At 51.1% G+C, this 25,981-nt stretch overlaps 2 protein-coding genes across 5 annotated transcripts; one reads left to right on the top strand and one right to left on the bottom strand.

The window, feature by feature from the left end:
• Positions 1 to 8,872: 8,872 nt before the first annotated feature.
• On the top strand, positions 8,873 to 17,755 carry TEX261 (testis expressed 261). Of its 2 annotated transcripts, none has more exons than XM_049651656.1 (6): positions 8,873 to 9,053; positions 10,697 to 10,776; positions 11,911 to 12,064; positions 13,941 to 14,008; positions 14,737 to 14,839; positions 15,007 to 17,755. In XM_049651656.1, the coding sequence occupies exons 1-6, from the start codon at positions 9,035 to 9,037 to the stop codon at positions 15,120 to 15,122; spliced, it is 540 nt and encodes a 179-aa protein (XP_049507613.1). In that variant the 5' UTR covers positions 8,873 to 9,034; the 3' UTR covers positions 15,123 to 17,755. The 2 variants fall into 2 exon arrangements, with proteins under 2 accessions (XP_049507613.1, XP_049507612.1); XM_049651655.1 differs by lacking the exon at positions 8,873 to 9,053 and adding an exon at positions 9,618 to 9,757.
• ANKRD53 (ankyrin repeat domain 53) lies at positions 12,106 to 24,128 on the bottom strand. 3 transcript variants are annotated; one of them, XM_049651652.1, is made up of 7 exons: positions 23,970 to 24,103; positions 23,515 to 23,773; positions 22,983 to 23,182; positions 21,534 to 21,698; positions 21,009 to 21,129; positions 18,609 to 19,010; positions 12,106 to 12,129 (listed from the first exon to the last, which is right to left on the bottom strand). In XM_049651652.1, the coding sequence occupies exons 1-7, from the start codon at positions 24,032 to 24,034 to the stop codon at positions 12,121 to 12,123; spliced, it is 1,221 nt and encodes a 406-aa protein (XP_049507609.1). In that variant the 5' UTR covers positions 24,035 to 24,103; the 3' UTR covers positions 12,106 to 12,120. The 3 variants fall into 3 exon arrangements, with proteins under 3 accessions (XP_049507609.1, XP_049507606.1, XP_049507608.1); XM_049651649.1 differs by lacking the exon at positions 12,106 to 12,129 and having other exon boundaries at positions 18,254 to 19,010; positions 23,970 to 24,128; XM_049651651.1 differs by lacking the exon at positions 12,106 to 12,129 and having other exon boundaries at positions 18,254 to 19,010; positions 23,515 to 23,719; positions 23,970 to 24,128.
• Between the last annotated feature and the right edge of the window lie 1,853 nt (positions 24,129 to 25,981).

Genomic DNA, 25,981 nt, shown 5'->3' with positions numbered 1-25,981 from the left:
GGGTTCTAGAGCCATGGCTCAAAATGTCTCATGTGGGGGTTGGGAGTAGGGCCAGGAAAGCTCCAGAGAGCTGTCCTTGGCTGAGTAGGGATGAGAGGAGGATGAAGAAAGGCAGGCTGGGTAGGGCAGCTGAGAGGAGGAGGTGGGTATGAGTGCTCAGGACTCTTGTGACCCCACCGTCTCCTGTGCTCTCCTTTTCCCTAGGATAGAAGTTCCCATCCAGCTGCCCTGAGGAAACCCTGTGCAAACAGGAGACTTGCTGCCACCCAGGTCCCAGCCAGAGAGTCTGATTCCATCAGTCTGAGGTCATTACATTGTGTGACCAGGACCAAGAACCATTTGACTCAGTGTTGGACAAGGAGGGGGAAGGGTCAGTCCAGCTGGCCGTGAGATGGAAAGGGCCCAAACTTGGGGTCAGCACTTTTGAGCCCTGGGAACCTCTTCCCCTGGGACACTTAGAATTCTGGAGTTGCAAGAAACAGAAACTCAGTGGTGCCTCACAGAACCAAGGATAAGAAGGTAGCTGGGAAGGGAAGGGCCTGGAACTAGGATCTGGAAGGCCCAGGCCATGCTCCACTGACTGTACCCTAGGAACATAACAGCCTGGGCCTTCTCATGGCGGCCTGGCTTCCTTTGTTGTCATCCACATGATAGGCCTGCAAGTTGACCCCTTAATGGCCAAGTGCCACACACCACAGACAGGCTGGTCCTGCTTTCTCTTAGGCACCTTTCCAGTTCTGGGAGATAATGATGAGTTTGGCTAGCTTAGGTAAAGAGGATCAGGGGCGCCTGGGTGGCTTGGTCGGTTGAGCGTCCAGCTTCGGCTCAGGTCATGATCTCACGGCCCGTGGGTTCGAGCCCCGCATCAGGCTCTGTGCTGACCGCTCAGAGCCTGCAGCCTGTTTCGGATTCTGTGTCTCCCTCTCTCTCTGCCCCTCCCCTGTTCATGCTTTGTCTCTCTCTGTCTCAAAAATAAATAAAAACGTTGAAGAAGAAAAAAAAATTAAAAAAAAAATCAGTTTGGCTAGCTTGGATCAAGGCTCTACCTTTCCAGGGGGTGCAGTATCACCCAGCAGAAATATGGCTGTAGGTGGGATAGATTTGCCCACCAGAAGCCTCTCTTCATGATAGGCTCCGTGCCAGGTGCTGGGGTATAAAAATGAGCACATATAGAAACGAGCAAGGCTGGAGTCTGCATCTGAGGCAAGAAAGCACGGAAAGAGAAGAAACCTCTCCTCTCTCTCTCTCTCTCTCTCTCTCTCTCTCTCGTCTGTGTGAGCAGAGAGGGGGCATGCCGAGGCAAGGAGGGCTCCCCAATGGGGCTTTACATTTACAGTGCCTGCCCCCGCCCCCCATGGCTGATAACAGAGAGTTTTGTTTTGTTTTGAAAAGCAGGGCACCGTTGCTGCCCTAAACAAAATAGGGGTTCTGGCAGGAGGGGACAAGGCAAGGAGGAGGTCTGGCAGTAGCCTGCTCAGCCTACATGTGGCCATTCCCCTTTATTGTAAGCACCTGACTCAGACTACCTCAGGGCCACAAGGGAGGTGATGAAGTTTGTCAAAGTGGAGGAGAGTGTCACATATGAGACTGGCTGGAAGGAGAGGCCGTGCGGGAGTGTGTGCATGTGAAGCATCTGAAGAATGGGTATTCTGAGGCCAAGTATCCTGGGGAAAGGCGTCCGTGTGTGCCTAAGAACAAGCCTCAGGCCCAGACCACTTCTTCACCAAGAGACAAAAAGCCCACAGAGCTATGCTGGGCTTATCACCTCTTGTGAGAATGTCTTTCCCTGTTTCAGACTGGATGTGCGCCTCTTTGTTCTGCCCAAGCGGTGTGTCAGTAGCCCTCGGGCACACCCCCAGCCTTCCATATTTCAAAGTCCAGGGAGGAGTTGGGGCCTTCTGCTGTGGTAGGAGATGGCTGCACAGAAGTCAAATGCCCTGCCGGCTGCATCCGTTGTTGGGGGCACCCGCTGGCCATGAGGGACAGATGCTCACTGCTGAAACTGATCTTCTCTTTTCTATGTGAGTAAAATGTTGTTCCATCCAGTGCTTGACTGTGATGTTTTCCTTGGTGAGTCCAACACCAAGATGGCAGTGGGCAGTGTTTGGATTTCTGGTCCTGGTGGCTCGCATTGTGATGACCTTGGCTACCCTCCTTGTAGTTGGAGTCCTCCCTTGGCACTGGTTCCTGCTGCACGGCGCTCTGCTCGACAGTATCTCAGTGGTTAAGCATGTGGGTAGCTCATGCCCAGAAGACTAGGGACTGGTCTCATCCCAGTTTGCCTGTGACTTTCCTGGTTAGCGCTGAGTATATCAGCATGGTTGGTCGCCCAGCAGAGTGGGCTGGGGCTTACCAGCAGAGTGAACTTGATCAATTTGCTGACTTCTCTGTGCCTCAGATTCCTTGCCTGTAAAATGGGTATAAAAATAATACCTACTTTATAGAATTTTTGTGGGGGTTAAACAAGAGAGTTTGTGTAAAGGACATAGCTCAGTGCCTAGCACAAAGATATGTTCAACAAACATTAGCCATTAATAACAATATTATATTAGATATAGACTTTTTCTGGGTGGTCCCAAGGGAGAAAACTGGACCAATCTGCCCAGTAGAAGGAAAAATTTCCTTATAGACTGGGGATAGTGATTTGCTAAGGTGTTCAAATATAGGCTAATGTTTGGCCTGCTTTGTGAAGTGGATGGTAGAACTAGCCATCTCCTGGTCCTGAGAAACCTTAGTCCTGTGATATACTCATTTCATCCTTTTCCCTCCCCCCTTCCTCCCCCCCCCCCCCCCCAAGGAGGGGAGCTAGCTTGTCAGAGAGAGCAGTTTCTTTTCTTCTAATCAGCAATTCCTGGTCTGGTAGACCACTCAGAGCTGCTTGAATAAAGATGGGGAGACATTCCAGCCATGATTCCAATGATCTGTGTTATGCTAAAGACAGACACAAACGAATGGCTCTCTGCCGTCCTGGCCGATGGGGCTGCCTCCTTCCTTGGAGAGGAGCTCCCAGCCCTGGTTGGGCTTCCGTTAGCTGGCTGCTTCCCCACAACCCTGCTCAGGGGCTCTGCTCTGTGTGTGTGTGTGTGTGTGTGTGTGTGTGTGTGTGAGACACACACACACACACACACACACACACACACACACACACAGAGCCAGGGAGAGACAAGAGAGAGAGAAAGAGAGGTCAGCAAGGGTCTCATGTGATCTGTACGAAGTCCCAGACTGCTTCCCTTCCCCCACCTTATTCTTTCCTGTTATTCCCCAGCCTCACCCCCTCACCCTCACCTCCCACGTGGTCCTCTCAGGCCTAGTAGCTTAATGAAAGGCAATTAATAGAGCCCTTTGAGGACTTGTCATTAGAAGGCCCTTTAATTCAGCCACTTGAGTTGGGGCCCCAGGCATGTGACAGGGGTGCCAGGAACACCAGGGCAGCTGTTTGGGGTGGGGGAGGCAGAGCAGAGAAACAGGGTCAGGAGGCCTAGACTCCTGGGACATATAGATTATGTGAACATAGCAGGGGTCATTGTTTTTCATTGTTTGTGGTTTGTTTCTTAACCAAATTTTGCTCTGGCTAAGCTGCAGCAAAACAAAGACCAGAGAGGTGAGATGTCACACAATAAAGCCGCTGATTACACAGACCATCGTAGGAAAAATTTCCCCTAGGACATGGGCATCTTGGAGAGGGGATATCATTCAGTGACATTGTATGTTTGAGGGTACAGTGGGGGGCATAACTGTGCTTCCTTTGGGGCTGGGGTGCTGACAGGGAAAGGGGCAGGAAGGAGCTCCACAGGGGGAGAAGAAGATCAGAAAGGAAGAGGGGCTTGGGTCTCCAGGCCTGCCACCGTCTGTCTCTGACTTCACTGTGTCTCTCACACAACCAGGCCAGGCCTGGCAGGGGCAGCAGAGGCCCAGATGCCGATGTGGACTTTGTTTGTCTCCATCTGTGTGTAATGTATGTGTGTGTGTGTGTGTGTGTGTGTGTGTGTGTGTGTGTGTGTGTTCTCCTGGCGTGCCCTCCTGGCCCACACAGTTAACATTGGTGATAAGGCCTCCCACCGTCTCTCAAAACTCCTTCAATAGGCCTTGAACTAGCCCTGGCTTTGGTCCTCTGCAGATCCTCTGGCTGCCACTAGAGGGCAGCAGCCAAGACGCAGAACTGAAGCTGCACACTGCTGCCCTCCCCAGCCTTTTCCTTCGGAATCCTCCTGCTCTTCCCAGCCCCTGGGGATGTGCCGGCCCCAGCTGTGTGGGCCAGTGGGACCACAGAACCAGCTAAGTTCCCATCCCTGGCCTGGGGCTCAGGGAAGGTGTAAGGCTGTGAGAGTGTCAGAGTGAAGATGCAGGAAGGGATGGGAAGTGACCAGAACCCGGAGGTGTGTTCATCAGCTCCCATAAGGATAAAGGTAGAGGGAAAAGAGGAAGACCCAGAGGACCAGCAGGCTGCAGGGAGATAAAGCAGAATCCAGCCCACTAGCCAAATGGCAGATGGTGACAAGACGGGCAGAATCACTCTCACAACAAAGCAAGTGACTTTTAAGAGACCAGAAAAAACAGTGGCTCTGGAGCCAGACTGCCCAGATTCAAACCCCGCCTCTCCTAAGTACTAGCTGTGTGACCATAGACAAGGTGTCTATGACTCAGGTTTCTTCTCTGTGGAAAGGACATAATAGGAGCACTATCTCTTGTGCTAGATGTGAACATTAAATGGGTTTTAACATACAAATCATTTAGAACAGTGCCTGGCACAGAGTAAGAACACTATAAATGCTAGCAGTTAAGTGTTTTGAGGAAGAGATACATATGATGTTGAAAGCTAATTTCCCCTAGAACATCCTCATGGCATGTATGGAAATTGGTCCCCACACATGCCAGCATTAAATGGTAACACATGAGTGTGTGAACTAGTAAAAGTTAAAGGATTGTGTGTAACATTGGAATAAGTGTGTATACTTATTGTCAATATGTAAATCAACCAACTTCTGAATCTACAGACCCTTTCACTCTTGAGTCCCTTGAACTGAAGGTGGGAAGCCCTCCTGCTTCCTCCCAACCCTCCTTCAAGGGAGGCTGGGTTTGCTCTCCCCTGTGACCTCCTGCCTACTACGCATGGTTCCTGAAGAGCCTCCCTGAGCCCTGTCCAGCCCTGTTGGGTCAGGTGGGGCAGACAGACGGGAGCCAGTTCCTTGGGCTTGCTTCTCACTGCTCTCAGGAAATTATGGCTTCTGCTGTGGGAGGAAATGCCAGTGCTCAAGCCTTGGTTCCTGGGGCCAATTGGGCCCTAAGAGTGCGGGGAAGTGAAGGTGCCCAGCTCTGCAGCAACAACCACGCATCAGTCACCACAACGCGCTTTACTTTGTGGCCCTCAAATTCCCCTGATGTATAATTCTGGGAGGACTGGGGGAATACTTTTATATTCTTCTCCCTCCCAGGGAAGATAATATTTAGGAAAAATAAGAACAATTGATATTTTATTGTGCCTCTACTCACTGATGCATCTGTGTCTCAAATTCAAACTCCCAGGTGACCAGGCCACATGATCCAAGGTTAGGCATCTTCCCTGTAAGCCACTACACGGTGGCTTTTCTTACAAAGGGATGGGGTAAAAACAGGAAATCTGAGCCCTCCCAGAAGATCCAGCATACTATGAAAATTTTAATTTTAAACTTCATTTATGAATAGATAATGTGTTTACATATACTTACATAGTTTCATGTATTAAGAAGACAAAAAGACATACAGTGGAAAGGCTCTCTCTTACTCTTGAACCCCACCCTCTCTTCCTAGGAAGAAAGCAATGTTACCATTAAAAAAAATTTTTTTTAATATTTATTCATTTTTGAGAGAGGGAGAGAGAGAAAGAGAGAGAGAGAGCGGGGGAGGGGCAGAGAGAGAGGGAGACACAGAATCCGAAGCAGGCTTCAGGCTCTGAGCCATCAGCACAGAGCCCAACGCGGGGCTTGAACTCACGAACCACGAGATCATGACCTGAGCCACAGTCGGACACTTAACCGACTGAGCCACCCAGGCACCCCATAATGTTGCCATTTTTTTTAATGTTATCATTTTGTAATGTATCCTTTCAGAAATGTTTTATGTAAAGAAATACCTAAATAAAGAATACCTAGATTGTTTTTCCCCAGTCTTTTACTTTATTCAAAAGGGGGATCCTCTAACATGGGTACATAAAGAATATCCTCATTTTTGTTGTTCGTTTCTACTCTTTTCTTTTTTATTAAAGTATGGGTGACACTCAATGTTCCATCAGTTTCAGGTATATAACATCGTGATTTCAGGAAGTCTATACACTATGCTCTGCTCACCGTAAGTGTAGCTACCATCTGTCACCATACAACGCTATTACAATACCATTGACTGTATTCCCTCTGCTGTACCTTTCATCCCCGTGACTTATTCCATCCTCATTTGTTTTTATGGCTTTACTCTATGATGTATCAAAAGGTACTTTATCCAATTTCCTATTAATAAACTTTCGTTTTCAGTGTTTGCCCATGCTGCAACAAAGAGGCTTATAAACAGGCACACAGCCCTTTAAGCTCCCACTGCCCCTTATACATATTCCTCAGTAATTCTTTTTTTTAAATTAAAAAAAAATGTTTATTTATCTTTGAGAGAGAGAGAGAGAGAGAGAGACAGCAGGGGAGGGGCAGAGAGAGAGGGAGACACAGAATTGGAAGCAGGCTCCAGGCTCCCAGGTGTCAGCAGAGAGTCCAACTGTGGGGCTTGAACTCATGAACCGTGAGATCATCACCTGAGCCGAACGCTTAACTGACTGAGCCACCCAGGCCCCCCTTCTCAGGAATTCTTAAGCAGAGGTTTGGGACACCTTAGAAGTCAACAGTGGACGTAGAATTCAGGGAGATCAACTCCAGAACCCTGGAAAATTGGAAGGAAAAAAAATTCCATCTTCTTTGCACTAATAACCTCTAACTGAAACTAAACATTTCCCTCCATGGTGAATAAAGGCAACAGACTCATAGTACTTGTTAGTAATATCCATAACTCTCTCACATGATTGAAGGTATTTTGAAACATCATTTACGTTCATTCATACTTTGTCATTGTGGTAATAAAGGAAAACTGTTTCTCTACTCACAACCCTTATGACACCAAACATGTGGGCTTTTCCCCTCACATCAACCAATTTTCCAACAACCTGTACACAGACTCGGTGTCCTATAATTTTATTCAATTCTGATACTAACCACACGGAGTTGGTGTGAGATTTTGTAAGTTTAAGGGCTCAGTCCCACAAGACTGCCCTCAAGTCAGATGCCAGTTACAGTCACGGGTCTCCAGGGGACCTACGCTTCTGTCCAACTTGGCTACAAAGTAGGGGGTTCCCACACCACCTTCCTCAGGTTGGGTAATTTGCTAGACAAAACTTGGAAATGACAACTCAAAGGTAATTGGCTGACAAAACTCTGAAACATTTACTTACATTTACCAGTTTATTACAAAGGATATTATAAAGATACAGATGAACAGCCAGGTTAAGAAGCACATAGGGCAAGGTCTGGAAGGGTCCCCAGCTCAGGAGCGTCTGTCTCTGTGCAGCTGGGGTGTGCCATCCTCCAAGCATGGGGATGTATTCACCAACGTCTGAACCCCACAGTATTGGGATTTTTAGGGAGACTTCATCACAGAGGCGTGACTGATTATTAACTCAATCTCTAGCCCCTCTCACCTCTGTGGAGGATGGGGGATGGGACCAAAAGTTCCAAGCTTCTAATCATGGCTTGGGCTTTCTGGTGACCAGCCCTATCCTATCCAGGAGCCTACCAAGACTCTCCTCTTTAGGACAAAAGATGCTCTTCTCACCCAGGAAATTCCAAGGGATTTAGGAGCCCTGTTGTAAGATACTCCTATCACCTCTACCACTTCAGAAATTACAGGGTTTTAGGAGGGCTGTGTCAGGAACTGGGGGCAGAGACCAAATTATATATATTTCTTATTACGTCACAGATAGTTATTAAATTTTCCATTAGATCTGGTTATGCTATGCATCAATAAAGGAACATATGTTACTATATCACATATTTGGCTTTCTATAAAATATTTTGATATCTGCATTTCAATATAATTTCTTTGTTGTGATAGTATGTATTTTTCATTGTGGTAAATATACATAACATAAAATTGACCATTTTATTCATTTTAAGCATACAGTTACATTAAGTACATTCAGCGGCATTAAGTACATTCACAATGTCGTGCAACCGTCACCACGATCCACCTCCAGAACTTTTTCATCTTCCTCAACCGAAGCTCTGTACCCATTAGATAATAACTCCTCTTTACTCTCTTTCCCCTCCTCTGGCAACTGCCATGAATTTGAGTACTCTAGATACCTCAGATAAGTGAACTCATACAATGTTTGCCCTTTTGTGTCTGGCTTGTTTCACTTAGCATAATGCCTTAAAGGCTCATCCATGTCTTTTTAAGGCTGAATAATATTGCGTTGCATACATAAAACACATTTTGTTTATCCATTTACTTGTTGCTGAACATTTGGGATGTTTCCACCTTTTGACTATTAAGAATAATGCTGCTGTGAACATTGGTATACTATACATAACTCTTTTGAGTCATTGCTTTCAATATTTCGGGGTATATACCCAGGAGTGTAATTGATGGACCATATAGTAATTCTATATTTAATTTTTGATTAATGTTTAATTTTGTATTTACGTTTATGCATGTAAAGGTTATTCTGAGAGGAGTAGCATGGCCGAATCCCGCACACTTTAGTTTGCATGCCTGTCTTGGCCACTAGATGGAGAACTTCTTAACAAGGGCTGCCCTGCTCCTTCCTCCCCCTCGGTAACTCACTCCATGGTAGATAGTAAATGCATTCGGCTGCAACTGGGCGCCTTGCGTGCCAGCCACTGGCGGTGTGCAGGCGATACAAAGGTGAAGAAAGTACCCTAAAGGAACTCAGCCTAAAGGGAGAGTTACGCCTGAAGATGACTGATTTAAAGGCGCCCCAACTTCTGCCTGTGCCGCTTCCTAGATGTATGACCTGAGGCAAGGTAACCTTCCTTGGCCCCAGCTTCCCTATCCATAAAATGATCTACGTCATCCAATCAACTTCCATTACGAAAATGCAGCGTAGCCTTTAATCACAGTGCCTGGCACGCGTTAGGCATGCAACAATTGTGTCCCGGTTACCTGCGGTAGCGAGATAAAGTGCTGTAGGCAAACCTGCCTAGAGGCTTCTGGTCGGTGCTTGTTTGGGGAGCGGTCAGGCGGCCCTCTCGCGCCCTGGACCCCTCCACGCTGGAAGCGGGAGAGCCCAGGGAGCACACCGAAGGCTGTCCCTCCGGCAGGCGCCGCTTCCCGGCTCCCCGGGACAGTCCTGCCTCCGCGAGCTGCGTCACCGGCCGTGCGTTGCCGGCCGTCCCCTCGGTGCAGTCCCGGGGATGCAGCTCCCCGAGAGCTGTGCTATACGCGGCCGCGGCGGTTGGTCCTCCGCGCCGGCGGGCGGCGCTAGGCCGGATTCGGCAGGGGGCTACGCCCCGACCGGGCTTCTCTCGGCGGCGGCGTACGGTCGTCCCGCCGTCCGCGGGGCGGGGACGCGGCGACGGTGGCGGCGGCTCCGTGTCGCCGGAGCCGAAGCGCGCAGGCCCGTCCTGGCGGTCGGGGGGCGGGTGGGGCGGGGGCGCCATGTGGTTCATGTACGTGCTGAGCTGGCTGTCGCTCTTCATCCAGGTGGCCTTCATCACGCTGGCCGTCGGTGAGAGTGCGCGACCCGGATCCGCGCGGGCTCCCATCCGGCATCTGTGCTGGCGGGGGATCGCATCTCGAGGGTGGTCGCTTCACGGGTCGCCGGAGCCACCCGGGGGACTTCTGTCCGGTGCTCCCGGCCCTCGCATCTCTCTCCTTCCTCGTCCCGTCAGGTCTTGCCCTCTCTTGCTGAACCCAGCAGTCCTCGGGACCGCGGGTCCTTCCCGGTGTCACAAAATGCACCCCGGCGCTGCCTGGGAGTGGCTAACTCCATTGCCCCTTGCCCGAGCTCGCGCACTGCCAGCCGCTGCGGGTCCCACCCTCGCGGGCGTACGGAGCTGAACTTTTCCAGGCTTATCGCCGCTCTTTCGCCTCCGGCCCTTTGTACTGCCTACTCTCTCGGAGTTTGACACGCTTTCTCTTTCCATCCGGCTGGTTCCTACTCTTGGTCCCAGCTGAGATGTCATCTCCTCAAGGAAGCTCTCCTTATGGGGTTTGGTGGTGCCCTCTGCTTTCTCGGAAGTAGGGCTTATCACACTGGGATCATCTGATTCCTCTGCCTACTACCTACCCACCCACGCTGGGTCAAGGAAGGGACCTTGTCTGTCTTATTCTGTACTCTCATTACTCAGCCCCGCACCTGGCCCGTGCCGGGTGCCCACAGATATTTATTGAATGAATGAATGAACTTGTCCTTTATGAACCAGAGGTTAGCATTGTGCTGAAGCGTCAAATACAGGTTTCCATTCAGTTTTATGAAGTCTCCTTAGTTGCCCTGACGGTTTTGCTTTGTCAGGGGAGGACACCACATGGCATGTTTGGTTTTTCCTTACGTGCTGGAGTTCATGAAGGGTCAGTGGGGACCAGCTGCAGAGAGAGGAACGACCAGGATGGTGAAGTGACTCTGGCTAATGTTCTCCCCGCTTGTTCCTCTTCTTAACCCCCTCAGCTGCCGGACTCTATTACCTGGCAGAACTGATAGAAGAATACACAGTGGCCACCAGCAGGATCATAAAATACATGATCTGGGTAAGTGGCAGATTTCCCAGGATTTCCCCTCTTTTGCCCTGCCTCCAAAGGAGGAAGTGGGGAGAGTTTGGCATGGATGATGAAACTGTGTCCCTGCTGTTTCCTGAGGGTGCCACCCCTATCCCCTCGACTTGCACCTGGGCTCCTAAGTGTGCTGTCTGGAACAGGTGTTCCCTCACCTCCTTCCCCAAGTGGCATTGCTTCACTCAGTTCCTTCAGGTGACAGCTGAGTGCCATCTCTGTTGACAGCACCACGGCCTGGCCTTTGCTTGGTTGTTTCCCATTGTGTGTAGCCCCTTGCTCTGCTCATGGCATTTAGAACTAAGAAGGACCTAAGGACAGTTTTGAGTACTTGAGTTGGAGTACTCATTGCCCTCTTTCTGATTGGGTCAAGTGGCTTGTCCTAAGAGAGAGAAGCCTGCCCAAGCCCTGCCCTCCGGAGCTTTCATGGAAGGCTTCTGTTCCTGAGGACACAATCCTTGCCATTGATGTCAAAGCTACCAGAGTGCCTGCTGGTGCGGTCAGATTCTTGCCGGCTGCAGGAAGGGCCGGGGATGGGGCATATGTTTGGACAGGAGAAGCCCAGTGCCGCTCAAGTCACCTGGTGTCAACAGCCACTCTGGGCACGGCTTGGGGTGGAGGGTTAGTAGTGGAGACAAGACCATAGCTCTCAGCTCTGGGTTCAGGGGCCTGGTTTGTGGGTGTTGCTATAGGAATTATAGCTTCATTCCGCCAACTGCCATTTGTTAAGTGCTGACAGCTATAAGTCCTTCAGAACAGTGTTTTTTCAAACTGCAGGTGTCGTTCATTATTGGGTTGTGTAATCAATTCAGTAGGTCATGATCAGCATTTTAAGGAAAACAGAAAAGACTAGAATTGAAATTTGAACTTTGATCTGTAAACTGTTTTCTTTTCCTTTATGGTGGGTTGCCGTCAACTTTTTGAGAATGGCGTGAAAAGACGCTGCCCTTTGGGAGCTGAGAGACAAGTTGGGGAGGCCAGACCTGTGACTGTGAAACAGGAGGAGACTGAAGCATATGAACCTAGTGTTCCCCGGAGTGGGCTGGGGGTTAGTGAGACCAAGAAGGCTGCCTGGAAGAGGCTCCCTGCACTGTGTACCTCTGGTTGTTTCAGTTCTCCACGGCTGTGCTGATTGGCCTCTACGTTTTTGAACGCTTCCCCACCTTCATGATCGGCGTGGGCCTCTTCACCAACCTCGTCTACTTTGGCCTCCTCCAGACCTTCCCCTTCATCATGCTGACCTCGCCTAACTTCATCCTTTCGTGCGGTGAGAGGGGGCAGAGTTGGGGAGGCAGTTGAGGTGGTCGCATGTGCCCAGCTCAGTCAGGCGCACTGTGGGGATATAGAGAAAAGAGGCAAAACCACTGAGGTCCTCCAGGAGGCCAGGCTGATGGGGAACTTGGGGTGCTCACACTTGAGGAGCCTAGAGTGAACCTTGGCTCTAGTGACTAGAATTTGGGGGGATGGGGTGGTAGGGGTGGGATACTCAGACAGGGAGGGCTTTCCCAGGGAGGTAAATTTGAGAAGGGAGAAAAGGTGAGTTTGATGCATAGTCATGGCTCCTAAGAAACCACTTAGCCAGGAAAAGCCCAGGGCCCCACCCTGGCAAGGCAGGTAGCTCGCCAGCTAGTCGTCTGCCCCGAAGTCTTAATACAAGGGTCTGTGGGTCCCCCTGCAGGCACCTGCCTTGGGGTAGACAGATGTGTTTGGAGAACCCTGACTTTTCTGGTTTTGACCTGGCACTACTTTCTGGTCCTGAGAGTCATTTCTCCTCTCTGGCCTTAGCTTCTCAATCTGTTTAAAGATGATGGACTCCAGTGACACACGGTAGGCGATTATAGATATTCCCGGAAAAGATTCCGGGAAGTGTTTGGTTCAGGATTGCCTTTTCTCCCATTAAACATTACTGGTCATCTAGCCTTTGGTCAGGATATGAGATGTAATTGGGGGTTTCTTAGAGCCACTTTACTATTTCTGTGGGATAATCTGGAAAGAGAATATTATCCACAAGGAGGGCATAGCATTAAAGCAAGGACTGGCCTCTTCCCTGAGCACCTTGGTTTGATTCCACCAGAGGATGTGTTCAGTGGAGGTTGGTGTGGGGAGTCTGGAGACCAGACCCCTCCTGCATCTTCCCAGGGGATAGAACCCTCCCCATCCCCCCACAGCAGCAGGCCCTCTTGGCTTCCCTTTGTCATTCCCCCAACCTGCCCTTTAGATGCCCGAGAGAGTTCGTCTGAAGATTTGTGGGCATTAGGCACCATCTGTCTTCCAGTTTCCCCTCATTTCTAGAGTATGGCTAGGTATGGTGGAGCTCTCCCTTAGAAAGGGAGACACCAGAGAGGAGGAAAGAGAAGCAAGACATGGCACTGGGCTGTGAGGTGTTTGTGCGGGGCGTTCAGTTTGAGGCTGCGCTTTGTTCTGGTGCCCGCCCTTCACCTCACTGTGTGAACAGGCAGGGATGCCTGTCTCTGAGCAGCCCGTCCCCGGGATCTACACGTCACCTCTCCCTCCATGAATGTGGGTGTACACTAAGGAGGTGGGTGTCAGTCCAGAACATACTAGTTTAGACCAGGGAGCCCTACCCTGGGACAGAACGAGGAAGGACCCCTCCCCCCAGAATCTGGAGGATCCCTAAAAGTGTGCCTAGCAAACTGTGCCCTTTTATTCCTGAGGAGAGAGAGCCTTTTTATTTGAGGCCCTCTCCCTGCTGCCCAGTTCAGAGTAGAATCTGTTGGCAGTATGTTTGGTACCTGCACACCCATGATTTCCTGCACCCACGCCCATGGGAGAGCACTCTTCAGGACTCACGTCCACTTAAAACCAGGTTGATTGTCACAGTGCTTTGAATTATGTAACATTAAAGTCTCATTTGTAAACCATTCAAAGAGCTTTCTTAATGCCTTCTAATTTTGCTCATAAATGCCTTCTGCAGTGGGCAGGCAGGAGCTAGTGCTCCCATTTTAACAGATGGAAAACTGAGTTCTGGAGGGTGGTGTGCTTGGCTTATAGCCATACTGTGAGATGGGTGTAAAATCAGGACTGAGACTCAGGGCTCCCCACTCCCAGGGGCGTTTTGAAGGTTAAAAGTCTAGCTTTATGTTATTCTCCCCAAACTGACTGACTCTTCATTCCCTCAACAGGGCTAGTGGTGGTGAATCACTACCTAGCGTTTCAGTTTTTTGCAGAGGAATATTATCCTTTCTCAGAGGTAAGAAGTGTTCAGTACGTCGAACTATTAGGGCCAGGGGAAGTAAAGGGGACTTGCATTATTTGCTTTGTGAACTTAGCTATGATTTGAAACAGTCTATTTAGGGATAACACATTTAAAAAAAAAATAATACTGATGATTTTAGAAAGCAGTGTGGATGAGGAGCAGGGAACCCTTTGGCAGAGGTGGGGAGGACACTGCTCTCCCACGGGAAGTCCTTTGGTTCTCCCAGGATCACCTGAGGTCAGGATGGGGCAGGGGGGTGGCCTTGTCTGATGCACATCTCACGGGGCTGGGCAGGTTGCAGTCCTGAAGCCCGGCTCCTCCCAGTGGCCCGCCAAGACTTTCTCCTCTCTGGGTCCCTCCACACCCTGCTGCTGCAGTTCAGACCCTTGGGAAGAACAGGGTCACTGTTTTGGGGAATATGGGTCAGCCATGGTTTTGCCCTCCATCTGCCTCCTTTAGTTCAGAGGAATTGCTTTTCCTAGTGACCAGGATTTGGGGATTGTGGTCACACTCAGTCATCCTCAGCCTTCACCTTTCCCCACTGAATTATCTCCGTGTCTGAGGTTGTCGTGTCTCTGCTTCCTGGGCCCTGGCCTCCTTCAGAGATCAGGTGTGGGGCCTTCTGTGCACCCTTGAGCGCCTCTGTAAGATACACGGTGACCATGTCCGGCCCACCCTTGGCACCTACGGGGCACCCTCTTTTCAGTGTCTCTTGTTGCCAGGTCCTGGCCTATTTCACTTTCTGTCTGTGGATAATCCCGTTTGCGTTCTTTGTGTCGCTGTCGGCTGGGGAAAACATCCTGCCCTCCACCATGCAGCCAGGAGGTGAGAAGGGGTTTGTCAGGGGTCATGGTGGGATGACACCAGGAAGACCTGGATCTACACGGGGAGCCAGAGCCCAGCCCTGTGAGGGAGACACTTGGGCTCCAGGTGGGGAGAGCCGTGTTCACATTTAGACACACACACTCATCTCCCTGCCTATGTCTCCACAGATGACGTGGTCTCCAATTACTTCACCAAAGGCAAGCGGGGCAAACGCTTAGGGATCCTGGTTGTCTTCTCCTTCATCAAAGAGGCCATTCTACCCAGTCGTCAGAAGATATACTGAACCCCTTGGGGAGGGGATGTGGGAGCAAGATCAGGAGAGTCAGGCCCCTGGGCCTCTGCACTAGGTGGGGGCCGTGAGCCTGGAAGGCACCTTCCCCCAGCCCTGGCCCTCGTTCCCTTGACTCTCCCTGAAGCCCTCGTCCCCACCTTCCTCGAGGGGCTCAGCTTGGCTCAGATCTGACGTTGCTAGAGGGCGTGACCTCAGAGGGCACTGGGGGAATGGCAGAGCCTGCTTAGCCAGGAGGCCATGGTCCACCTGGTTATGCGGAAGCTGAGCTCCCTGTGACCCTCCTGCCGGCTTCTGTGGTGGGTCAGGAGGTTCTGGCTCAGCCTGGGCAGGTGGAGCAGGGGCTGTGAAGCTGGAGAGCAAATAGGGATAAGTTCTCTGGGCAGATGGCCGTGGGGAGGGGCCATGGCTTGGCACTTCCAAGAGAAATCGTTTTTGCTGTTGAACTGTGATTTCTGTCCAAGTGCTGATTCCCATTTGAATAAAGATTCTAGGTGGCACTGTTTGCCTTAATACCCTGAAAGTTCATCTCCCTTTCTTCCTATTGCTCTTCTGTCCTGGACTGGACGGGCTTTTCTGTTCCAGTGGCTCCTTTTCTGGGTTTGGGTCTTGCCCTCTCGAAGGGACTGCTGTCATGGCCTTTTGTGGGAAATGAGCAGCGATGAGGAGCTGAGGAGCTGAGCCAGATCAGGGGAGTTGGGTGGAGGCGGCCTTTCTCATGCCCCCTCCCTTTTCTTCCATCTCTTCTTTACCTGCGGCTCCATGGCTGTCACAACTGGGTACAGAGAGGCACAGTTTGGGACTGGGTTGGATTTTCAGAATATCTGCAATATCCTACTTGCAAGTCTTCCCCTGGGGAAAAGGAGTGGTTTCTGGCCGAATTCTGTCTCAGGCCTGAGGAGAAACAAAATAGAAATTGGCTTCCAGGCAGCCTGGGTTACAGCCTAATTTTTAAGAACTGGGACTGAGGGGAGAAATGGTTTGTCACTCTAAGAGCACACGAGGGCTGGCCCTCTCTTCTGTGTGCTCTTGGCTCCTGAGGAGATGACCTCAGTCTTGTAAGAAGGCAGGCCAGATCCTGGCACAGACCAGCATATGCTGACTTTGCACTCCAGCTACAGTGCCTTGCAAGTACTCAGCCGTACACGTTGGCGTGCAGCCCCCATGAGAGCCGTTCCTAGCCACGTCCTCTACCTCAGAGCGAGGCTGGCGGGTGCGGAGATGGACAGTGCACCTGTAGTACCTTTAAGCTGGGGAAGGCGTCTGTGCTTGAAATTTTCTATATCCTGCCTCAAGTCCCACCACAGCCCCGCATCTCCTGACGTTAGTGTTTCCTGTTCTCTTAAAAATACCAGCCTGCCCCTTTGCCTGAGAGGAGTAGCACATTTTGGTTTTTTCTTGGTGGGGAGGAGATGGCCGGGCCTTTTTGTCCTATGCAGACAAGGGAGGACAAGGTGGAAGACGCAGGAGGCCGATACCATCTTCACTGTGGGTGAGCAGCTGGCCCTGCTCTCCCTTGCCATCCACTTCTTTGTTCCTCACCATGATGATATGGCTTCTCGCCTGGGGGTTGCCGGTGGCCTTGTGCTAAGTCCTCTCATATCCTACTGGATCTCTGCAGCATCTGACAGGGCTGACCACCCCCAGCTCCTTGAGTTGCACTTTACTGGCACTCCTCTGGCTGGTTTTCCTCCTACCTCTGGCTCTTCCTTTCAGTTTCCTGCACAGGCCTCTCCATTTGCCCCCCACACGTGGGGTTTCTCAGGGTTCTGTTGTGGGCTCCCTGGAGGAGCCCATCCATGCTGATGGCTTCAAGGACTCTTTGCCAAGGAATTGAGAGTTGACCTCCAGCCCCGATGTCCCTCCTGGTCTTCTGAACCATAGTTCTGCCTTTGGGTGCACAGACAACTCTCATGGGCCAGAGGGCACTTGTTGCTGTCCTCTGTAAACCTGCCTCTTTTGGGTACCTGCTGTGGCCCCAAGACCTCTCAGGAGCCAGACCAGAAACCGGCTTTCTAGCCCTGCTTGCTTTTTCGGCCCCTCCCCACCCCCATCCAGTCTCTAAAAACTGTTAAATTTACTTTCCTAACATCTCGATTCAAGCCACTGCCACTGTCATCAACTTATACCTGGATTATTGTGACAGCCTCCTTCTGCTTCTCTGTCCCACAGCCAGAGTTGTCTTTAAAATGTATAGTTGATCAGGTCACTCCCTGGCCTATAACCTTTCATGGCTCCCTACTGCTCTCAGGATAAAGTCCAGACCCCTTAGCATGGCTTGTGAGACTTGTGATACCTGATTACTGCTCTCCTCTGGTCTCATCACTTGCCACCTTGCACCATGTGCTCCAGCCTCCTGTATTCAGAGATGCCACTTTGATTCCCCTTTCTTCTGCTCACCTGGGTACCTTCTCAACTTAGGTTTCATTACCTCTGAGCTCTGTCCCCTCTCCCCCCCAGCACACCACACAAATTCACTCTAGGCTTACTTGCCTGCTTACTGGTCTATTTCCCCACTAGACTGTAAGCTCCTTGAGGGCAGGGACTGTCCTTCAGTTTTTGTATCAACAGTGCCTGGCTTGGTGCCTGGTACATAGAAAGCACTCAATAAATGTTTGTTTAATGAAGGATTTGTAGTGATGTGTACAGGGGATAGCAGGGGATCCAGGATAGCTACCTGGAGGAAGTGCAAGTGCTTCTATAATCTCGAACTGAAGCCACATGTCCTCCCTCCTTTCCCCCAAGATATGCTGCTTGTGCCTCCCTGATCTACAGAAACCTTGAAGGACTTAATCTGAACAAGAGGCAGAATTTTCCAGCGGTCCCTCATCCTGGAAGCCTTGTTCCTGGTGGGCTGAGAGGGAGGGGAGGTATTGGGGACACCCAAGTGTCACTTTTACAATGCTAGGGCCCAGGATAGAGACTGATACCCACTCTGAGGCCTTTGCCCTAACTTAAATCTCCTGGGGGGGAGGGGGTCCAAGAAATTACTTTGTGGAGAAGGGAGACCTGGGATATAGGCTTTTGTTGAGAGAAGCTCAGATCTTTGTGCTGGAGAGTGGGAAGCCTGTGGGCACTTTTCTCCCTGTCCTCCATCCACACCACGAATCACATCTCAGCCTTCGTTGGGCTGCCTCAGGTAGAGAGCCTACCAAAATAAGTTTATGGGGGACTTTTCAGGTAGGGTCGAGTGGGGAGCCTTTGATGGGCTTGCACAGCTGCCAGGAAGGCTTCATCAAATGTCTCACGCAGGTTCATGGCCAGAGTGTCAGTCCAGAAGTTGTTATCACCCAAGTGCTGCTTCTGGGGCACATCCTTCATGCTGACAGAGCAAAAGCCCTGGGGCACTTTCATCCTGTATGGCCGCACTGAAGGGTACAGCTCTTGGACCATCACCTGGAAAGGCAGCTGGGGCACAGGTGCCACCTGGTTGCCGGCCACTGTGCACAGTTTGGCACTACCGTGCCTGTCGGACCTCACCTTGAGGAAGCTGCGGAAGTCATGCTCTGAGCTGGGGTCTGGATGCACACCCAGGCGGATGCCCTGCATGTAGCCGATCTGGGTGGTGGGTGATCTGGCAGGATTGTTGCTAACATTCCATGACTTGGGCCGCCTGACCATGGGCTGCATGTAGATGGGCGTGTGTGTCCTCAAGGGCTGCAGCTTGGGCCGCAGTGTCTCTCGCAGGCGCGCCTCTGGGGAGGGGTAGAAGCTCTTGGGAGGCCTCAGTCTCTGGTACTTGGTGGCCTTGGAGAGGGCCATAGCCTGGCGTGGGGTACAAGGCTCTCGCTTGGCGGTCCGGATCAGGGATTGGCCTCGGAGCAGCTGCTTGCAGTGGAGCCACTTCTTGAAATTAGCTTCTCTCAGAATTTGGTGCTCTTTCTGCAACATCAGAGGGTACAAGATAGTCGTGGAGGGCTGCCCCCTCCCCGCTTCTGTGGAAGGGGGCCCTGTGGCTATAGCCGTCGAAAACCTCAGGTGTCATTGGCCACCCATCATACAGTGCTGCCCCAGGGGAAACCTAAGTCTGATGAGAGGAACTCCTGCCTTATGGGAGCCCTTGTTCTGACAGGGAGACAACTATTACCCTATGGGAGCCCCTGGGCTGATGGGGCAGATAGACGCTCTCCCATAGAGGAGACCTCCAATCTGACACAGCCTCTGCCCTAGGTTTCCAGAGTGAGTGGGAGATACAGTCCCTGCCCTATGGGGAACCTCAAGTCTCATGGGGGAGACAAGCCTCCACCCCCAAAGAAGCCCCCAGTCTGGTAGTGGAGATATGTCCTGCCCTAAGAGAACCTCTGGTTTGATGGGGGGAAAGGCAAATCCTTGACTCTGGAAGGAGAAAGAAAGGTTTGGAAGGTCTGGAACCAGGGGAGTCGATCTGGGCAGGTTTCTTGAAGTGGTAGGCCTTGTATGTCAGGGTATATAGTTGGCTGGCTCTTTGCACCGGGTGGTGATGACTCAGCCTACCTCTCTGTTTCTGCCTCTACTAGAACTGAACCTTCAACTTGTCACAGAACTGCCCCCTTTCCACACCCTTGTTTCAGTGTCTCACTTCCCAGATTGTTGCTAAACAATCAAGTGGTATGGAGATTGACCCAGCTTGGGAGATAGGCTCTGATTAGGCTAAGCCAATCATAATAATTCCATCAACCTTGCCCCAGACCCAGGTCAGCCAGCACATGGCTTTCCTTTACCTCTAGGGATTGGAGCAAGAATGGACATATCCAATGAGGCCAGTAAGAGATAAGGGGAGAGCTGCAAGGGGCTTCTGGGAAAGTTTAGAGTCATGGGAATGGATGAGCTTTGCCTCCTCTGGGCACATGGGACTGGGTGACACTAACAACAGAAGAGGGTAGGGTTGAGATAGCTGGAGAAAAATGCAGCTGGAACCAAGCTGGAGTACTGGATTTTGCCAGGCCTGATGCCCTCCCCACTTATGGATTCACTTAGGATTCCCAGGATCTTCTTTTTGGTGTTTTGGGACTCGTATCCTATATAATGACACCTGCTTACAATCCTTTAGCTACTTCCCCATTCTTCCCCAGCCCAGGTCCATGATAGATCTGAGCCCCTGCCAAGTCTCTAGTTTGTCAATCTCCGACTCACATCTGATCGCCTACTCTCAGCATATACCACATTCTCCTGTACCTCTATGCCTGTCCACAGGGCTGTCTGTTCCTTCTGTTTGGTTACCCCTTCCCTTCTTCTTATGGCCAACTGCTGCCCATCTTTAAAGATCCTCTTAAGCATTATCTCTCTGGCATCTTCCTGGACCCTTCCTCCTCTGTGGGAATATAACCCACCTCCTTTACTAGACCCTAAGCTTCTTGAGTGAGGGGACCACATCTCATTTATCTTTGGAGCCTCAGGGTCCAGCAGGTTCCTAGCAGAGAGTACAGTGTGTTGGAAAGGATGGATATTTTTAAGATTTTATTTTTAAGTAATCTCTACAATCAATGTGGGGCTTGAATTCACAACCCTGAGATCAAGAGTCACATACTCCACTGATTGAGCCAGCCAGGTGCCCCAAAGGATGGGTCTGTTTAATCAATGTGAATCCCAGTATACGCAGGGAATGGGTCTCATTAGAGGTTTTCCTCCTAATCCAGAAGGAGGCAATGCACTAGGGAGGGGTGCCATAAATTCTTGCTAATTTAAGCTGTATTTGCTTTCTAACACAAAACAAGACTTTTGATGTAAAGGAGTGGCTTTTAAGGGTGGAATTTCAGAGGATGGGGAGAGGGAGGCTTTTTCTGGGTGGGATTGCTACCAGCCACTCTTCTAAATAACTGTGCATGTGAGTGCACTTGTCCTCTGCTCACATGCTTGGATAGCAGTGGCTGCTGGGCACCCCTGTCCACCCCTCCCCCTTACTTGATACTCAGTCAGGTAGTCCTGTTCCATGAGGGCCAGCTGGTCCTTGAGCGTCTTCAATTTCCCCATCTCACAAGCAAAGTCCTTCTTGTCCCGTTTCCACATGGCATCCTTCAAGAACCTGGTGCCAAGGTGGGGGTGTGTGTCATCCTTCTGATGACTGAGCTTTAACCAAGGCTGGGAAGACTGGCTGCTGAAGGCCTGATATAGGTGAGAGGAGCCACCAGAGACACATTCCTCCACTGCTCAAGGCCCCTCTGACTAACTACTGTCATTTAAGGTGAGAGAGGAAAGTGTCTGATGGTCTGATCACCACCCTCCTGCTGAGGACCCAGGGCCTCTGGGCAAGGAAGGGTAATGCTAAACCCAAAGGAGTGAGGCCCTGCGGAAAGCCCTGGGAATAATATCCTGGGCAGGAGTCTCCTCAGCAGACCTCTCTCCCAGCCCGGACCCCCCTCTCAAAAGTTCTTAGGTGAGGGCCCCAGGGGAAGGGCGGCAGGCTGTGGGTGGTTCTCACTCTCTCACCTGGCACAGTCGCGGTGATTCCATATTTTGCAGTAGTCGATGGGTTTGCAGCCCATGGCATCTCGGGCATGGACATCGGCCCCATTTTGCACCAGGACCTTCACACATTTCAGCAGGCCCTGGCAGGCCGCCAGGTGGAGGGGTGTGGAGCCATTGCATGTCTGACTGTAGAGGGCCCCACCAGGGGGGAAGAGGGCAGAGAGGAGGGACAAAGGGCATCTGCCCATCAGAGAGGTGGGCAAACTGGCTTCCGGACTTGCTCTGCCACCAGCCCCACTGGGTGACTCTGGCACATCCCTTCTCCTCTCTAAGCTTCAGTTTCCTCAACTGTGGAAGGAGGGTTTGGACTAAGTGAATGATAAAAGTCTGATTATACGGAAATGCAACTGTTAAGAACTGCTGGAAGAAGAGCTGGGTTGGCTGGAGCTTAGAGGCACTAACCTTACTGGTTCGTAAGTCAGTCAGCCCTCCTGTACCTACCCCTGCCTGGCCATGACGCACAAGGCCTGAATGACCTGAGCCCTGCCTCCACCTCAACCTCATCTTCTGACCTTGTCCCACTCTTTGCCAACATGTGATCTTTGCGCATCATATTCCCTCTACCTGGGACACTTTTCCCTGGTTCTTTGCATGGCTGGCTTGCTCCCAGTTTTCAGGCTGCAATTTAAATGTCATGTCCTTAGAGGTGACTTCCCCTTCCAAGATGGATCCTCTCCCTGCCTCTTTTACTCACCACCTCATCACCCTGTTTATTTCTTGTAACCACTCACTACATTGTCATTTTGATCATTTATTATTAGTTAACTTCCTGTCTGCTCCTGCACTAGTATATCAGCTTCATAAGAGCAGGGACCGTTTCTATGTCTTCACTGCTCTATTCCTCAACTCTGGCTTGGCGCTCTGTGTATATGAATGAGTGCAGTCCCTCATATGCCATCCATGCCCTTTTCATGTACTTCCTCCATTATCACAATAGTCTCATGTCATCCTCTCAAATTTCAGTTGAAAACACTGAGGAAATAGTTCCCAAACTTTGCTGCAAATTAGAAATACTTGGGGATCTTTTAGGCTTTCCAAGGCCCAGACCACACCCCATACCGATTTCAACCTTTGATTGAAACACAGGCACTGGTATTTGTGAAGCTCCACAGGTGACTCTAGTGTACTGACAAGCTGGGGAACCAGAGCACTGAGGCTAAGGGTCGAGTGGCTTCCCTGAGGTCTTTCCGTTTGCTAGCAGATGGCAAAGCTGGGATGTGAACTAGGCCTGTCCTCTCCCAGAGCCTGATCTCCTTACCACACTATGTGGGCTCGTTGGCTGCATTATGTGGGACCCAATCCTTGTCACCCCATAGCCCTCTCCCTGTCCTGCATGGATCTGCCTACCTGGAAGTGGGGTTCCTATCTGCCCATGCTCCAAGACACTTTCTGGACACAGGCTGGACTCACGTGTTGAGGGCCGCCCCTTGCTTAAGCAGGTAGTGAATGCAGGGGAGGATCATGGTCTTGTTGTCCTTGTGGATGGCCAGGTGCAGGGGTGTCTGGCCATTGTTGGTGGGCAGGTCCACGGGAAACTTGTACTCCTCTATCAAGACCTTCAGGCATGCAAGCTTGCCACTCTGGGCTGCGAAGTGGATGGCAGTGAAACCCTGTGGAGACCAGAGGAGGACAGGAGAAGACTGAGCAGGGCTCACGACCTAACCTAGAGAGCGATTCCTTAGGATTACCCATCCCTCTTCCCTGACCCCCAGGGATCCCTTGCTCACACTCCTTTCCCACCCCCCAGCCCCATATGTGCGCACCCTTGCTGGCCGCCCCCAAATGGCTCTCCCACAGTAGCAAGGTGAATTAGGACAATCTACACAGAAAAGGACATCTGCGGATGCTGCACAGGCACATCTTTGCCAGGGAACAAGTATGTCAGGAGATTTTTGTGAGTGCAGAGGACTTCAGGTCTTGCCCCCAAGCTCCAAGGCCTCACCTTGTCATCTGCCGGGATTTCCTCACGGTGCCGACTCAGACAGAACCGCAACCATTCCAGGTTGCCCAGCGCCGCCGCGTACAACTCGTAGTAGCTCCCTATGGCCCTCTTGTCCCACTCATCCGGGTTAGAGTTGTAGCGCAAGTGGAGGGTTGGAAGCGAGGAGGTGAGTGAGAAAGCGGAGTCCCGGTCTGGGCCGGAGGCCCTGCAGAGGGGACGTGCGTGACGGCGAGGGCTGTCACTGAGCACCGGGGTGTTTCTGGAGGCCAGGCCAGGGTTCGCTGGTCAGCAGGGCAATGAGGAAGCCACTGTCCCCGGGCACGTCTCCGGAGGCAAGCCCGGACCCCAGCCCGGCTCTCGGGCTCCTCGGGCTCCTGCACAAGGCCCCCACCCCAACTGGGCCCTGCCCCTCCTGGGAGGCCCTGCAGCCCGGGACCACCTCATCCCCGGCTCACCTGGGCTGCTTGGGCGACGAACCACCCCAGGAGACCTTGTGGGAGAACTTCTTCGCTGGCGGCATGGCGACACTTGTTTGCGGGGACTGCCCCCGCCCGCGCCACCCTCCCGAGGGTGTTCGAACTTGCGCTCTGGGCAGCGCCCCTCCTCCGAGGAGCCGCGCCACCTCGCGGCTTAGTAACCGCCGGCTCCCGGGCGGCGAAGACCCGTTAGCGTCCCTGGCTATCTCGGCCGGGCAGGCGGTCTTCAGGAGATCCTGCCGCGGGATCCCCGCCGCCCCGCGCGCCTTGGAAACAGCATCAACCACACACAAACCAGAAGACACAGAGGTTTTGTTTCTGATTTTAAAATTAATAAGTGCTGATTGTAAAAACAGAGAAAAAGATGACGAGAAAATCAGAATCCAACCACCCACAGAAACCACAGTCTGTTACCATACGTATGTACATATCATATAGATATTTTTTTGAACTTCTTTTCGTTTAGCGTTTTATCATGAACTGGCCCCCACTGTCATGCCACGTACTAAACGTACATTATGACGCAACCGCAACCCAGCATCATAATGGACATGCTATGATTTCACATGTGCCTTGGAAAACAAAATGATTCATCTTGGTTGTTTCCTTAGGATGGATTCCTGGAAGTAGAATTACTAGGTAAAAAGGAATGAACATTCTTAAAGGGTTGGTATGTGTTTCCAAACTGCCCGCCGGGCAAGGTTTCATATTCATTTACACTTCATTTTTTTTTTTTTAATGTTTGTTTGTTTTTGAGAGAGAGAGAGAGCGCACGCGTGCATGAGCATGAGCAGGGGAGGGGCAGAGGGAGAGGGAGACACAGAATCTGAAGCAGGCTCCAGGCTCCAAGCTGTCAGCACAGAGTCGGACCCAGGCTGGAACCCACACCAGCCCCCACGCAAGAGACCTGAGCCGAGATCACTTAACCAACTGAGACTCGCAGGCCCCTCTTCATTCATACTTCTACCTGCAGTCAAGCAGGCTCACTGCACATCACCTGTGTGACTTTGGATGAGTTACTTGACCTCTGTGTCTTAGTTTCTGCACTGGCAAAATGGGAATAATACTACCTTCCAAACAAGGAGGGAGGGAATTGGAGCAGTGAGACTGGGCCAGCTATCTATGAATTTGCTATTATTAAAAGCAAATACTTGAACCATCATCACCAGCACTGAATAGTATGACTTTAAATAAACATTTGTTAATTTGGTAGTGGGAATGTTCTTATTTGACTTCCTGATTACTACCAAGAGTTAAATAATCATCACTGTTTTTCTCTTCTGGGAATCATCTGTTTATTCACATTGTTCTTTGAAGGTCCTAAAAGTGTTTCTTACTGATTTGTAAAACCTATTAACATAGTAACCCTTTATACATATTTTGCTGTCAATGTTTTCCTCAGTTTGCCTTTTTAAGTTTTTACAATACATGGCAGTCAGGCCATCAGTGTTGCTTGAGTCACTGTTGAGTGTTACTGAACCATATCCACATTCCATCCCTTCTCAGGGGGGAATGACCCCAAGCTTATCAGAGGTTTACTGAGGCCCCAGGGTCAAATGTAGATATACCCGACCATACCACCCACTTCTGACTACCTTCTTCCCTCTGTGCCACATCATTCCTGGTATTTCCCCCAGAGAAATCTAAGAAGGGGCCGCAGTTTCTCCCAAGACCACAGAGACCTACAGGGAGGGACAAAAATGCAGATTCTCCACCCTGAAGCAGCTCTCCCTCATTCCAGGGAAACCTCTTCTGGTAGCCCACTTGCCTTCCCAACCCCAGTGGTCCAAAGGCGTCAGCACCCCTCCTATGCACCTCAAGAACCAGCAAATTCTACTGGATACCTTCCCCAGGTGGGGCCTTAACAACTGGCTTCTAATGAACAAATTAAGATAAAGTGACAATGCGTTGCAGGGACAAAGCTTGAGGAGGTCCTGGCAGTTGGGGGATTCTGTGGGCTGTTGTTTCTGGGGTGCTAGGATCCTAAGAAT

This window comes from Panthera uncia, assembly GCF_023721935.1.
Source record: "Panthera uncia isolate 11264 chromosome A3 unlocalized genomic scaffold, Puncia_PCG_1.0 HiC_scaffold_11, whole genome shotgun sequence".
NCBI lineage: Eukaryota > Metazoa > Chordata > Mammalia > Carnivora > Felidae > Panthera > Panthera uncia.
Note: the sequence above shows the minus strand (reverse complement) of the source record. Positions and strands in the feature narration are given on the sequence as shown.